Consider the following 14,790-nt stretch of genomic DNA (forward strand, 5'->3'; position numbering starts at 1 on the left):
CAAGCCTCTAAATCAAGTATGAGGAAATTTGTTTAGTGTGGTGGTTAGTGTTGTCAGCTTGACAGAATCACCTGGGAGAAAGGTCTCTGAGAATGTCTGTGACGGATTATCTTGATGGCATTCATTGATGTGGGAAGACCTGTCTTAATTGTGCGTAGGGCCATTCCCTAGGCAAGGGATCCCAGACTGTATCAGTGGAGTGCTGTGTGAGAGTTGACCATGTGTCCTCAAGCTCCTGCCTTGACTTCCCCATGAAGGACTGTTCCAGGAGCCATGGGTTGCGGGCCACTGATCCCTTTCTCCCTTAATAAGTGGCGTTTGTCATCCGTCATTTATCACAGCAATGAGAAAGAAGCTAAGACACCCTGGGTTGCTTTGACAGCCTGTGGTGTTTTTTGTGTCCGAGTGGATTTAATGTTGTGTTTTTCTGTATCTGTGAAGAATAGTGTTGGAATTTTGATGAGGATTACATTGAACCTGTAGATGATTTGGTAATATAGCTACTTTCACAGCATTGATTCTTCCAGTCCATGAGTATGGAAGTCTGACCGTCTTTTAGGGTCCTCAGATTCTTTCTCTGGTGTTTTGAAGTTATGATTGTAGAGACCTTTCACTTCTTTGTAAGTCTTATTCCAAGGTATATATCTACTCCTTTGAGTGGTCTAAAGTTGAAGGGGTGCTCTGGGAAGCATCACTCTAATAGAGTTCTTGAGGGTAAACATACTGGTTTCCCATGGTTCCTGTGTTTAAGATAATATATGTGAAGTTCTACAAGGAGGTTCTGCTCACTCATACCACTTGCCACCTATGTGATTTCTGCCTAAGGAAATACATGCTCAGAGCTTCACTTGTCTAAGTCACCTATTGTTAGCTCCTCTGAGGAGATGGTCCCTTGTCAGTTATTAGCACTGGCAAACCTGCAGAATGCAGTCGCACACCTTTATGGCTGTTTCATGCTTTCTTCTTTCTTTCCTTAGGGGTGTGCCTGCTGTGGTGGATTTTGCAGCAATGCGCGATGCTGTGAAGAAGTTGGGAGGGAATCCGGAGAAAATTAACCCTGTCTGCCCCGCTGACCTTGTAATTGATCATTCCATCCAGGTTGATTTCAACAGAAGGTAAGGAAGAAAACTTAGGAGGAGTGCCTTGGGTTTCTGCTTTGTGCAAAATATTAGAATATATATCTTTTTAAAATTTGTGTACGTGTTGGGCTGGTGATGGCTTGCTGGTTGGGGTACTTGCTGCCAAGCCGGAGGCCCTGAGTTCCATCCTTGAGAAGGTTCTCTTCTTCCACATAGGAGAAGAAGAGAACCAATATGCATGCCTACACAAACCCATATACATACAAATAAGTAAACATAAGAAGGAGTTTTAATGTATGGATATGTCCTCTGACCTACACATGAGGGCCATGGAACATGCGTGCCCACACATACCCATATACATACAAGTATATGAAGGATTTTTTAAACATGCATATGTATTTAAGAGTATCTGTAAAGGTGTTGCCAGGAAATTGACTCTCCTGTGAATGATAGTGGGAGAGATGGACTGTGTGAACCCTATTATGTTGTGTTTGCTTTGGATAGGAGTGGTCTGCATCTAGTGGCTTGAATATATAGCTTGAAGTCTGATTCAGCGCACAGGTGTATGTTTCCTCACGAGAGATTGTCGGTGTAAGCGCATGGCTGACATTGGAGGAGTTGGGTTGCCCTGAATCCACTGCAGTCTTGTTCCTGCTTTGTCCCAGTCGCTGTTCTGTCTCTGGCTACCCGGGCCTTGCCATAGTGCCTGCTTGACTTACCCTTCAGCTCCCCTGCTTGGGATAGATCCTCATCATCTCCTGCCAAAATCCATCCCATCTTTCATAGCCAGTTTAAATTCCCATGTGTCAGAAATCCTTCATTAACTAGCCTGTGTTGTGTTCGTCTTGCTGGACTCTGTCTAGAGTGGACCCACAAACCCATGGGAGTTCGGTGTCTGGAGTTGCCTGGTTTACTAGAATGAAGCTGTGCGTGTAATATACACTTAACATAACTAAAGTTAACCTCAAAATTATCCCTAAGTTAAAGGAGAAGTTAAGTTAGCATGGCTGAGGTACCTTGAGATGGGGACACACTAAATCTTGGAAGCTGATTGGTTATCTCCTTTTCATCTCTCTCTACCCCCAAGATATAGATAGTAAGATGGCTTTTCAAGGAAATTGGAACATATGACTTTACAGTTGCAAACTAGCAACTTATCAGTGACATCATAAACATTTCAGAAATGAACAAATCTTAAGCAAACTGTCTGTAGCATTTGTAATCCTAACCTGTCTTACAGGTAACTGAAGTTCTGTGTTCACAGGTCACGGAGGGACGGGCAGTCTCCTGTGCTGTTATGCTGGTGAACTCTCTGCCTTTGTTCTCATTCTGCCTTTGTTCTCATTCTTCAAAAGGCTTTGCTAGATCTGGGGAATGATTCTTTGGGCTAGATGGCCTCTAGATAGCAAACATTACTGTGCATCTCCAATACCGCAGGAGAATCTGGGCACACCGGAAAAAGTTAAACTTGAGAAGAAAAAACTAATTGCCTCTGCCCTTTGAATCAAAATGGTGTGGACAGGCAGGAAAGGGGGTGAGAGGAAACACTATTATTTGTTCTTTCTCCATAAGGCAGAGTTTATACCATCAAGCCATGAAAGTTCCTATGCAAGGTTAGACATGAAAAATCACCTACTGCTGTATCAATAGCTCAAGGATCTCAATGGCAGTCAGCAGTAAGAATTGTTTTTCTGACATGCTTGCAGGTTGGTAGGATGGTGAGCTGACCCGCCCAACCCCCAAGAGTGGTTGGGCAGCTCTGCCTCAAGTGGCAGTGACTGGGCAGGCTGGGGATGCTGATGTGCAGGGCACCTGGTGACAGCTCCATTCCCTTTGTGTTTCTTTGGCACACAGGCTAAAGAAGAAGGCAGTTTAAACACTGAGGGTGTGGGGGAGGGGCTGGAAAACTAAAGTGTGCCTTAAAGCTCTCTCAGCAGTTACAGAGCCACTTCTGTCCACAGTGATAATGATCCAGCAATACGGTTCAGTCAAAAATCAGGGTGGAAACTCCAGTCCAGCTGTGGTAGGTAAGGTTTTGGAACGTTGGTTCAGACATAGAGAAGCAATCGGTCTGAGGAGCCTGGCATCTGACAGAAGCAGGATGAGTATCTGTGAGTGGACAAGGGACTTCCCACATTCTCGTAAGCAGTAAGAGTAGCAGTTCGTATTTTCATAATTCAAATACATTGGATGCATACAGTAAGTTTAATTATAAGGAAATAATAATTCTGGATGTGTCAAATGTTTGACTAGAAAGACTTTCCTAAATTTAGAATTAAAGAAAGAAAATAAGGGAAATATCTATAGAGATATTGTGTGTTCAAAAATAATAGGAAATAAATTATTTGCAAAAACTGTGGCAAAGGTTATATCTTAGTATGTAAACAACTCTGTGATCTCCTGGGAGACAGAATCAGGTGGAATTCCATGTTATAACCAGGATAACCAGGCCAGCCAGTGCTGCATGGTTAGACTGTGTCTCAAAACAAAACAGAAAAGAACAGGAATATGTAATCTATTTAGGAATATAAGACTCAGCAAATGATTTTTTTAAAGATTTATTTATTTATTATATGTAAGTACACTGTAGCTGTCTTCAGACACTCCAGAAGAGGGCGTCAGATCTTGTTACAGATGGTTGTGAGCCACCATGTGGTTGCTGGGATTTGAACTCCGGACCTTCGGAAGAGCAGTCGGGTGCTCTTACCCACTGAGCCATCTCACCAGCCCCAACAGCAAATGATTTTGTAAAGAACAATATATATTTCCAGTTTAAAAAAAAAAAAACTGTTCAAGAGCTGAACAGTATCTTTTTCAGCTTTGCAGGTGATAAAAAAATGAAATAAATATTTCTAGTATCATATTCTTTTATCAGTATAATTACGATTAAACCTTAATTATCAAAGTGTCATGAGGGAGACATTTATGTGCACTGCTAATAGCACTGTAATTGGAAATGATGAAAGCAGTATGTAGTAGTACCTTATAAGCTTCTATGTCTCGAGTCTGCAGAGATGGCTCTTCTAAGTTTAGTTTCTAGCACTCACAGTAGGAGGCTCAACACTACCCGTAACTCCAGCTCTGGGGACCTGACACCCGTCTTTGGTTTCTGGGGGCACCTGCATTCACATACACCAACAAGCACACAGATAAACAACTGAAAATAAAGTGAATCTTTAAAAAGACAAGACAGTTTGCTGTCCTTTGTCCTGGGATTTCTGCATTAAAACATACTTCTGACTAATACTGGAAATTCAGAAAAAGCTCCTGGCGGGTGCCCTGGCTAGTTCTTTGTCATCTTGACACAAGCTGGAGTCATCCGAGAGGAGGGAGCCTCAGCTGAGAAAACGCTTCCATACGGTCTGGCTGCAGGCAGGCCTATGGAGCATCTTCTTAATTAATGATTGACATGGGGGCTCAACCCATTATGGATGTGGTCATCCCTGGGCTGGTGGTCCTGGGTTCTGTACGAAAGCAGGCCAGCGAGCCATAGGCAAGCCATACCCCTCCATGGCGTCTGTATCAGCTCCTGCCTCCAGGTTCCTGCCCTGCTTGAGTTTCTGCCTTGGCTTCCTGGGACTGACACCTGAAAGTGCAAACTGAAATAAAGCCTTCTCAAGTCGCCTTGGTCACGGTGCTTCTTCACAGCAGTAATAATCCTAAGGTAGCTAGCAACTAAAGCATTATTGTAAATGAAAATCTAGACCCCTTCTCAATGCCCCACGAAAGGAAACAGTGCAGTAAATGATGGCATACCCTGACGTGGATAGCTGGGCGTCCCACAGTTACGCTAATGACTAACCCTCAGAATGTGCTTACGTTGTAGTTCGGTGTGCCAGAATCTAAGTTGTCTATATGAGTCAACGCATCGCAGTGATACCCAGAGAAGGTGCCAGCCCACTACACATCCCCTTCTGGGGTTTTAACTTGTCTTTATTTTTACAACAAGAGACTATTATTTGATCATTTTTGAGGGTCATTCAAAAATACTCCCACAAAACCAGCTAAGATCCAAAGGGAGACACAACCAATCCCCCATTGGAGATGTAAGTGGGTTCCATACGGAACCATTCTCAGGTGCTGCCTCTCTCCCAGGCCCCCTTTAAGTTACGTGAGCACTGCTCAGTGGCTCTGTTTTGGAAAGTAGAAGTTACAATACCAAATAGTACCCTACGTGAGTAAGGATTTTCTGAAGTCCTACCACACAAGTAATAGTAGAGTCACCTCACAAAGTCAGATAGCTACTTCACCTTATAAGGAGCAAGCAATGGTTCTTAACCTGCCGGTCATAACCCCTTTGGGGGTCACATATCAGATGTCCTGCATATCAGGTATTTACATTATGATTCATAACAGTAGCAAAATTATAGTTACAGCGTAGCAATGAAATGGTTTTGTGGTTGGGCTTCACCACAGCATGACTGTATTAAAGGGTCTCAGTTGTATGAAGCTTGGGAACCACGGTCTTAGAGACTTGCAGCTGCTGAGAGCTTGATTTCCTTGTACCTCCTCCTCCTTCACAGCTGCTCTGCTGCCCTCAGATCCCAAGTGCTCACACTGTGGATGCCTCTGGGCTCACACCGTGGATGCCTCTGGGCTGTCTTCTTGATTTTTCTCTTCCCTTTAAGTGTTGACTTTCATCAGCTCTGTTTTCTTTCCTTTTTTTTTTTTTTAATGGACCTTTTTCACTTACATGATCGTAATGGAAATGGTATTAGGAAAACTTAAGATGCAATGGTGAATGTTGCATACAAATTCAAATCTAGTGCACGCACACTAGGTGTGGAGAGGCCAGTCGGTCTAAGAGTCTAAGAGTCAGTTCGGGAGACTGGCCATGCTTCTCTTCATAACTAGTATGTTGCTGCCATGTGTCCTGTGTTTGTCTCACTAGCATCCCTGGTTTTCCCCCAAGAATTTCACAACAGTTAATAACTGGGTTTCATGAGTGTGAAAGCTATTTTCTCTGGGAATATTACTTGTGAGTTTCTAGGCTCTATTCCATGAAAGTCTCAGGAACTACAAACATTAATTTGTATTAAATAATTAAGGGGATTGTTACCCTTCTGTTTATGAGGCCATTCAGGGACTTCATTAGTTCTCTAGATTGGAGCAAGGCATGTTGCTACATTGGTAATCCTAGGACCTCGAGCACTGAGACAGCTTGAAGCCGGTTGTCTACACGAGACCCTGTCCCAAAAAAAAAAAAAAAAAAAAAAAAAAAAAACAAAGAAAAGAAAGAGCTTACTAGGTCGGACTAATTTAGGAAAGTTTTGAGTGGTAGTAAAATTAAATAAATTCCAAAATTTTGAATTCTAGGTCTATTGGTTCATTCTGGTAACCACAACAAAGCAAACTGAGCCACACTTTTGCTTTTGCTTTTGCTTTCATGGTGTTAGCTTGTTAGCCTGAGCATTTCTGGCTCTTAATCATTTTGTGAAGACCTCTGTGGTCATTTTGCCCAACATCTTCAGGGGCAAGCATTCTGTTCTCTTCATTCCATGCTTCAGCTGCAGTGTCCTCCTGATGCTGGAAGTTAAGAAAACAGGTGACTAGAGTCCAGGGGTGCTCATGTGTCACAGGAGAGAGGCCACCAGCCATGTAATGAGTCACAATCTCACCTGTACTGGTAGAATTAATATTTGGAATCCCTTCTCTGCTGTTCTTTTCAAAATAAGTTTAACAGACCTGTGTTGTACCCATATTTATCCAAGAAGCCAGTAAATTTCAAAGAGAAAGTTTAATGAATATAGGACTTCAATGCAGTTACTAAGCGTGGTCACACCCGAGAAGGACCAGATAATCCTGACGGGAGCCAGAGGGCTCTCCAGAGGGTCCCTCGGTCAGAATCCTGAAGCACCCAGACCAAGGGCGAGAAAAGCCAAAATATCATCCTAAGAGAGGACAGCGTGTAGAATTTTCAGAGATTCTTATGGTGGTGACCCTAAGAGTTGGACTGGAGAATATGAAGGGTCTGGAAAAGCAAGGCTCAGGTCAGGCTGAAGAACTGGCTTTTTAAACAAAGGATTTATAGTGTATTAGAATATGGCAGGCTGATAATGGTGTGCACATGTAGGAGACTCGGTACTAGTGGAGATATGGAAGTGAGTCTAATGGACTGCGAAGCATTGATGGTAAATGCTTTGGTAGATGAGCTGTGAACAGATAGAGGAGAAAGATGTAGGAAGGCCAGCAGAGTATTAGTTTCCCCGATGCACATGTGCCAGGGCAGGGAGAGACAGGCAGGCAGGAGCCAGAGGCCTGGAAGCCTCAGGAGGAACAGGAGCTGGTGAAGCTGAGGAATGGGCCATGTATCTAAAGGGTCTGATGATGTGGGTGCCTGCACTGGAGTCTTGCCGTGTTCTGCTCCAGCTGAGCCTCTCCTTTCTCCATGTCTTTCTCTGCCTTCCTCTAACATGTAAATACTCAGGCGTTCAGTTTCTCACTAGGATCAATACCTTTTTGTTTGTTTGTTTGTTTGTTTGTTCTTACAAAGTTGAGAAGTAAATATTCCAGGCTTTGGTAGCCACATGCTATCTCTGTCATATAACCCATCCCCAATCTTTAAAACAGAATCACTCTTTGGGGATGAAGCATCTACAGTATTGAGCTGAATTCAGCCCGGGAGCTAGAGTTTATAGACCCCTGCTCTGCTGTCTCTCAGAAATTAATTTCCTTAGAATATTCATGTCACAGTGTGGGGACAAGGTCAGTATATTCAATAAATGTGTTTTGGGGACATGCTGGCTGTTTTTATCTATAAAAACACAGCTCTCGAACTTCAAAAGGAATATGATATTTATTCCCATGGCCTAGGAGTGTGGACGTGGGTTGACTCTGACTGGTACGCTACACTGGGGAAGTGGTTATATAAACACCTTCGTGAGCCAGTGCGTTTGCTATATACGTTGGCAGGGATACCAGATAGGCAGGGTTCAGAAATCAGGACCTCTGATGATGATCGTAGATGTTGGCTGACATGCTTAGCTTTTCGAATGATAGAAGTTAGTGATCTGTTAATAACTTAAAACATCCCAAAGGCTAGGCCAGAAGCAGAGGTGGGTGATGCATAGCCGTTGAAGGAACTAATGATAGCCGCCTAAGATAATTTGAGCTCTGGGTCTGCAACATTCCAACCCTGTCCAACCAAATGGTTCCACTCAGCCAATCAGTGTCGACACCAGGGAGCCCTTTTTCACATCTTCTTCCCAAGAATATCTGTGTAATTTCCCCTGGCTGGCTCCCTTCTTCTTTCTGCCTGGATTGATGTCATTTCCTCCTTTCTGGAAGCTTTGCTGGTCGGAGTTCATGCCCTTTCTGCATACTCCTGTGACATCCAGTGTTACATGTGCAGAGTTAGTAATAACACTCCAGCCTTGTTTGGCTCCTACTCTTTCCTGCCAGGCCCTGAGCCTGCTGAGCAGGGGAGATGCAGCCTGTGCGTTCTCGGTAGCTAATTGGTGGGTGAGTGACAGGAAGGACTGAGGGTGAAGTGGAGTCTGGGAAACAGTCAGACTGGGATTCAGATGACAGTTCATGATTGACCAGTTCAGATGTGACCATGACAACTCATCCCTCCTCCCTGTGTTCTTCTGCGGGTTGTGATGGGGACACGGTGAGGCAGTAAGATCCAAGGGACAGTGTTGGGTGGGTGTGGGGGTAAGAGTGTGGACACCGATCCAGATGCCTAGATCTCACCACCTACTAGCTGCACGGCACCCGGCAGCTTTAACTTCTGCCTATCTCATTCTCCTCATGTATGGCACCCGGCAGCTTTAACTTCATTCTCATTTGAAAGCGCATACATTAGTAGTGCCCAACTCAAAATATCATTTTGGAGATTCAATGAGAAAATTAATCAAGCAGTTAGAATAGTAGCTGTTTCCCAGTAATGTCATATAGTAGTCATAGTAATGTCATCATAAGTAGTGATTATATAATGAGTGGTCTCAGCTGCTTAGTGTTTCCTCATAGTCCATATGCAGACTGTGAGTGCCTTCTGTGTGCTAAACATGCAGAAGTGTGATTAGTCTGCCTGAATGACCCTGAATAAACCTCTGCATGCGACCTGGGGTTTACAGTTGTTCGTGGAGAGCAGCCGTCTACATAAACCCCAGTCTGAAAGACAGGAGACTGAAGATTCTGATCGCAGTGGGCCTGGCCATTGCTCTCTGCTTTCTCCAGCACGAACACATTAGCGTGGCCCCACATGTGGCTCAGTGGAGAGAGGAGAAGCAGGCGTGTCCCTGCTGCTCTAGGCATCCGTGTCTTGAGTTTGTCCCTAGAGTCAGACTTGGGGACTTAACTTTCAATGGATTTCCACCGTGCTGAAGGCTTCGGCGGATCACGTGCACCAACCAGGTCAAAGGTAGCACTCGTCAGCAGCTTGTCTCAGTTTCCCAGCAGGTGACGGGGGCCGTGTACCAGCCTCAAACCTGCAGATGCAGTTGCTGGATGGGTAACATGCGAAGCCTTGCAGTTTATACAGCCAGTCTTTCCTTTCTGACAGGGCAGACAGTTTACAGAAGAATCAAGACCTGGAGTTTGAAAGAAATAAAGAACGATTTGAATTTCTAAAGGTATGGAGCAGAGTTCAGTTTGGAGTTCTGTTTGGTTTTGCGTGTGGGGGGACATGAGGAGAGGTGTGCAGACCGAGTAAAAGTGTCTTCCTGTTGTTCAACCCTAGTGGGGTTCCCAGGCCTTTTGCAACATGCGGATAATCCCTCCTGGCTCGGGAATCATTCACCAAGTGAACCTGGAGTATTTGGCAAGAGTAGTGTTTGATCAGGATGGATGCTACTACCCAGACAGCCTCGTGGGCACAGATTCACACACGACCATGATTGACGGCCTGGGAGTTCTTGGTTGGGGTGAGTCTTCTCCCGCATTCCTATCAGGTCCGCTCTTACAGAGCATGCGTCTCGCTCACCGCCTGTGCTTGCGCGGTCCTCGTCGGGAGCATGCACCTCCCTCACCGCCTGTGCTTGCGCGGTCACAGAGGAAGGCGCTTTCTCTGTTTTATCTACTGCTGTATTTCCAGTACCTAGGAGTGAAATTTGCTTTCCATTTGTAAAAATAAGCTGAATGAAGTTTCAGGACGTTCGTATAAGTGAAGATCAAGTAGGCATTTGTTAACAACGGTGCCTCCTAAATCTCCTCTCTATTAAGTGTGGTGTTGAAGAGATGTTGGCACAGGGGAATTCCTGGGGAATAGAGAGAAGTGAGTGTCCGCAGGGGACTACAGCTCTCTACCAGGTAGACGTGCCGGCTGGGCTGCTTGCCTCTAGCTGAGGGCCAGTGCGGACGATAAAAGCGTTCCCCTGCTCTGCTGTCACTGCAGGTGTGGGTGGTATTGAAGCAGAAGCTGTCATGCTGGGTCAGCCCATCAGCATGGTGCTTCCCCAGGTGATTGGCTACAAGCTGATGGGGAAGCCTCACCCTCTGGTGACATCCACGGACATCGTGCTCACCATTACCAAGGTAAGGATGTGTGTGTGTGCATGGAGTACAGAGAATAGATAACCTTTGGGATTTAGTTCTATCCACCGAGCTGTCTCTCTGGCCCCACCTGGATTTTAAGTTACTTTATGGTAACAGATATATCTATAGTTGGGAAGTATTAGGGCTTTTTCTTAAACTCGCGCAGGAACCTGCCCCGCCCCCTTTCTAATTCACTTGCTTTACAAACAGCATTCATTTACTTTTCCATGGAACAGGATTTGTGGTAGCAAGTGTTGTGCATTATCTCTTTAAAAACAAATTACCTACGTAAATACTGTGTTTGTATAAGAAGTAAGGTGGTTTCGTGGTCTTTATTTTAAACACCTTTTTTTTTCTTAGTCATATACTATAGAAGCCATTTGTATAGACCCTGTGCTTAAAAAAAGCCAAAAGGTTTTCTTTGGTTTAATCTTTATAGACTTTAGAGTTGAATTTATTTAAACACCACAAATTGTCATAGTATTATTCTAAAATGGGATAACAGGGCTCACCCCAAGAGTGTGGTAGAATGCCTGGAACCGAAAGGCTTCCCGTGCACTCGCCAACTGTCCGTGGTTGTCGCTGGCTTCCTGGGGAAGACGGGAGATGGGCAGTCTGTGGGATGTGTGGTAGCCAGAAGTGAGCATTATGTGTGTAAAAACAAATCATTTACCCAAATACTGTCCTTCATTCTGATGTTTCTCATTTGGAACAACTTACCCTGGTTTTATTCACATTTTTTTGCCATTTTTTTCTTTTTTTATTAAAACTATAAGAATAAATTTGCAACTACATTGCTCTTCATATTAAAATATAATAATGATAATTAAAAAAACAAAAAAAAAGAATAAGTTTGCTACAATCTCAGATTTACAGGAGCACTGATGGAAAACCAGTGGGGTCCCCGCCCTCTCCTTCCCAGCTCCCCTAATGTTCACACTATGGTGGCCTTCTCAAAACCAAGGCTGATGCTGATATTGCACTCCTAACTACAGCGTCACCCGTCCCTCAGTGGTGTCCCTTTGCAGTTCTGGGACCCAGTCCTAGATGCCTTGTTGTTTCTAGGGAGCATTGGAAAGAAGTAGTTCTGTTTTAAACACAGGCTGTCAAGCCTCAAACTTTCCTATCATTTCCACTGTGTAGCACCTCCGACAAGTGGGAGTTGTGGGCAAATTTGTGGAGTTTTTCGGGCCAGGAGTGGCTCAGCTGTCCATTGCTGACCGAGCTACGATTGCCAATATGTGCCCAGAGTATGGTGCGACAGCAGCCTTCTTCCCGGTTGATGAAGTTAGCATCGCGTACCTGCTGCAGACAGGTAAGTAAAGGGCTGAAGGCAGCGATGCTGGGAATGACAGCCCTGCCTTCCGCCTCTGCCCACACCGTGCTCCTGTATTATATTAGACTTCCTCTCCCTCTCTGCGGAGACAATATGTTGTCAGATTTAAAGAGGTGTGAAATGGAGCTATGATGTCCAAGAGAAAAACCCCTCTCTCTCTGATACCACAGAACCCAGATATGTGTGCTGGTTTTCAACTGCTGATTTCTTTATATTGACACAAGAGATCTTAGTGATGGTAACTGTTGTCTCTGGGGTGCCTTTTGGTGCCCTTCATACATTGGTAGGGTAGCTTGCCCAAGTAATAGGAGAGGAAACTTAGAATCAGGGCCGTGTAATTAACCAAGGCTGATAAGTAGCAGATTGAGAATTGAAGGCTGTGACTGGCTTACACCTGTGGGTTCAAGCTTGTATTCCTGGAGATACAGCACTGGGGGCTAAGACTTTAGTTGTCAGATGCAAATTCAGATTCTTGCTTCTGCCTTGTCCTAGCTGTATTCCTTAGAGAATCCTTAAAGAATTTAGCTCATAATTTTCCTGAGCTAGCATTTCCTCATTAGTAAATGAGAACCATAATAGTAATAATAGTAGCACTTGTTTCATGGGATCCGAGTTTGAAGTAATTCATATGAAGCCCTTAGTACACAGTGCCAGGCATACCGAACGAAGTGCTTACGAGCCAGAGGTATGAGGTGGTTGGTAATTATTTCAACAAAGTCATGCTAAGAGTGTCTGTGGCAGGTTGAGGACAGATGCGTGGGTGGAGTTGGGCAGTGGGCTCGGGCTGTGGATCCTCCTGATAAGGAACTGTCGCTGTACGTGGATCTGTTCTGTGCACGTCGCTTGGGTAGGAGTAGCAGACAGTGCTGATGAGAAGCGGCCTGGAGGCTGAGAGAGCAGCACCATTGGTGTGTGTTCACACGGAGCTGCAGACGGGCTCTCGGCTTAGAGCCTCCCACCAGGAAATAGTAACGAGCTTATTTGTTACCACCGCCATTTAGGCCGCGAGGAAGACAAAGTCAAGCACATTCAGAAGTATCTTCAGGCTGTAGGCATGTTTCGAGATTTCAACGACACCTCTCAAGACCCAGACTTCACTCAGGTATGAGAGTAGCTACCAGCTGACACGGCTCTTCTTTCTGAGGTCACAACTGCAGTGGTCTTTGTTTTTTCAGGGGTGGTCCAACTATGGGACATCAGTCTCTGTGTTGTTATTATAAGGGACAGGACAGGGTGGCAAAGGGTGAAAAATGAGAAGGTTAAGGACGTAAACATACCAGAGAGACTTCTTTTTTTGTTTGTTTGGTTTTTTGTTTTTTTGTTTTTCGAGACAGGGTTTCTCTGTGTAGCCCTGGCTATCCTGGAACTCACTCTGTAGACCAGGCTGGCCTCGAACTCAGAAATCCGCCTGCCTCTGCCTCCCAAGTGCTGGGATTAAAGGTGTGTGCCACCACCGCCCGGCTCCAAAGAGACTTCTTATATTTTTGGTTGTGAGCCTAGCCTTTAACGGCTGAGCCATCTCTCCAGCCCCCAAAGAGACTTCTTAACATGACTGCTGGCCTACCCTCTGTGACTTGGGTGCCCCCTCCCACCTACTGATTGACACTTCTTCGTGGCAAGCTTTATTAAGGCAGCTGAGCTGTTTAAAGGCCAAGGCCATCGTTGTTACAGTCCTAGAAAGAACTGAAGGCACGGCCATGTCAGTGGTTCTGCTTCTCCAGTGATTTACTTAATTTTCTGGGGAAAAACTGAATCCATATTTTTCCAAGCATCCAAGATTAGAAAGCTAACCAGGCTTGGGGTCCCCAGTGTTCGTGTATCAAGGGAAAAAAAGTTCTCATTGAGTAGTCAGACTGTTTTCTGCAGTGATGGATTCTGGGTCTATCCTTCAGTAGAAAGCCCATCTCAGCCTGCAAGCCATATGTGAGCTACTCTACAGAGTAGGGAGTGGCAGAGAGCAGGCAGCCTATGTTCACCCTGTCTAAGGCTTCAAAGAGTCCTGCCAGCCCATGCCACTCCCGTGCCCATCTTATTATTGGGAAATGACTCTTGCACAGGGTAGGAGGATTGCTGGCTCCCTGGTTTTGGAGCGTGCCTGCATGTTTATTTGGCTGTTTGTTGTTGGGATGTTCTAAGGGCTCGGGTGTGGTTGTGCTGTCTCTTTGTGAAGTCTGTGATTGCTTTTGGCTTGGGTGCACAGGTTGTGGAGTTAGATCTGAAAACAGTTGTGCCTTGCTGCAGTGGACCCAAAAGACCTCAGGACAAAGTCGCGGTGTCTGAGATGAAAAAGGACTTTGAAAGCTGCCTTGGAGCCAAGGTAGGGCCTCTGGACTCTGCCTGTGTCTTAGGTCCAGGCTTTCACAGCACCTTGTTATGAGTCTTCCTGAAGCCTTGTGCCAAGGGCATTTCTTCTCTGTCCTAAATGCTTTCATGATTCCCACGTTAGCTATGGGCCCTGTGGCTCCCCGCACTGTGTGCCTGCCTATAAATACAACCCGTTTATGCGTTTTCACAGGAAACCCATTTTCTACAGTGTCGTTGGCCCTATTCACACACACTGTTTAGGTCCCTGGACTTTAGTTCTTGCCCCTGTGTGTGGATGCCTCTGCTCCATCTCCTGACATCCTGTTCGCTCCATAAAGTTCTGCTCAGATACCCTTCTCTGTAGCATGACCCCAAGCATCTCCTAGCAGGAAGTCATCTTTCCCTCACCTGAAACGTCATAGCACACAGCCTGAAGCCCATCGGGTGAGGTGTCTTTTTCTTTCATTTAGATTGTTGCATGTGTGGTTTCCCCACTGATCTGTGCCTTTGAGCATAAGATTTGCATCATGATCGTCCCGTTACCCCACAAAGCTCCCAGCATGTCTGCTGCTCAGTGAGGGGCTCCCAGAT

At 45.2% G+C, this 14,790-nt stretch overlaps 1 protein-coding gene across 1 annotated transcript in view; it reads left to right on the forward strand.

Annotated features, from left to right (window-relative positions):
* Aco1 (aconitase 1) overlaps positions 1-14,790 on the forward strand; it is a 55,745-nt gene that overhangs the window by 22,812 nt on the left and 18,143 nt on the right. The window contains exons 4-10 of the mRNA NM_007386.2: positions 978-1,115; positions 9,589-9,658; positions 9,766-9,949; positions 10,420-10,559; positions 11,703-11,874; positions 12,897-12,997; positions 14,096-14,212. Of these exons, the coding sequence (NP_031412.2) occupies positions 978-1,115; positions 9,589-9,658; positions 9,766-9,949; positions 10,420-10,559; positions 11,703-11,874; positions 12,897-12,997; positions 14,096-14,212 (922 nt within the window). The remainder of the gene's footprint in view (positions 1-977; positions 1,116-9,588; positions 9,659-9,765; positions 9,950-10,419; positions 10,560-11,702; positions 11,875-12,896; positions 12,998-14,095; positions 14,213-14,790) is intronic.

This window comes from Mus musculus, chromosome 4 (genome assembly GCF_000001635.26).
Source record: "Mus musculus strain C57BL/6J chromosome 4, GRCm38.p6 C57BL/6J".
Taxonomy (NCBI): Eukaryota; Metazoa; Chordata; class Mammalia; order Rodentia; family Muridae; genus Mus; species Mus musculus.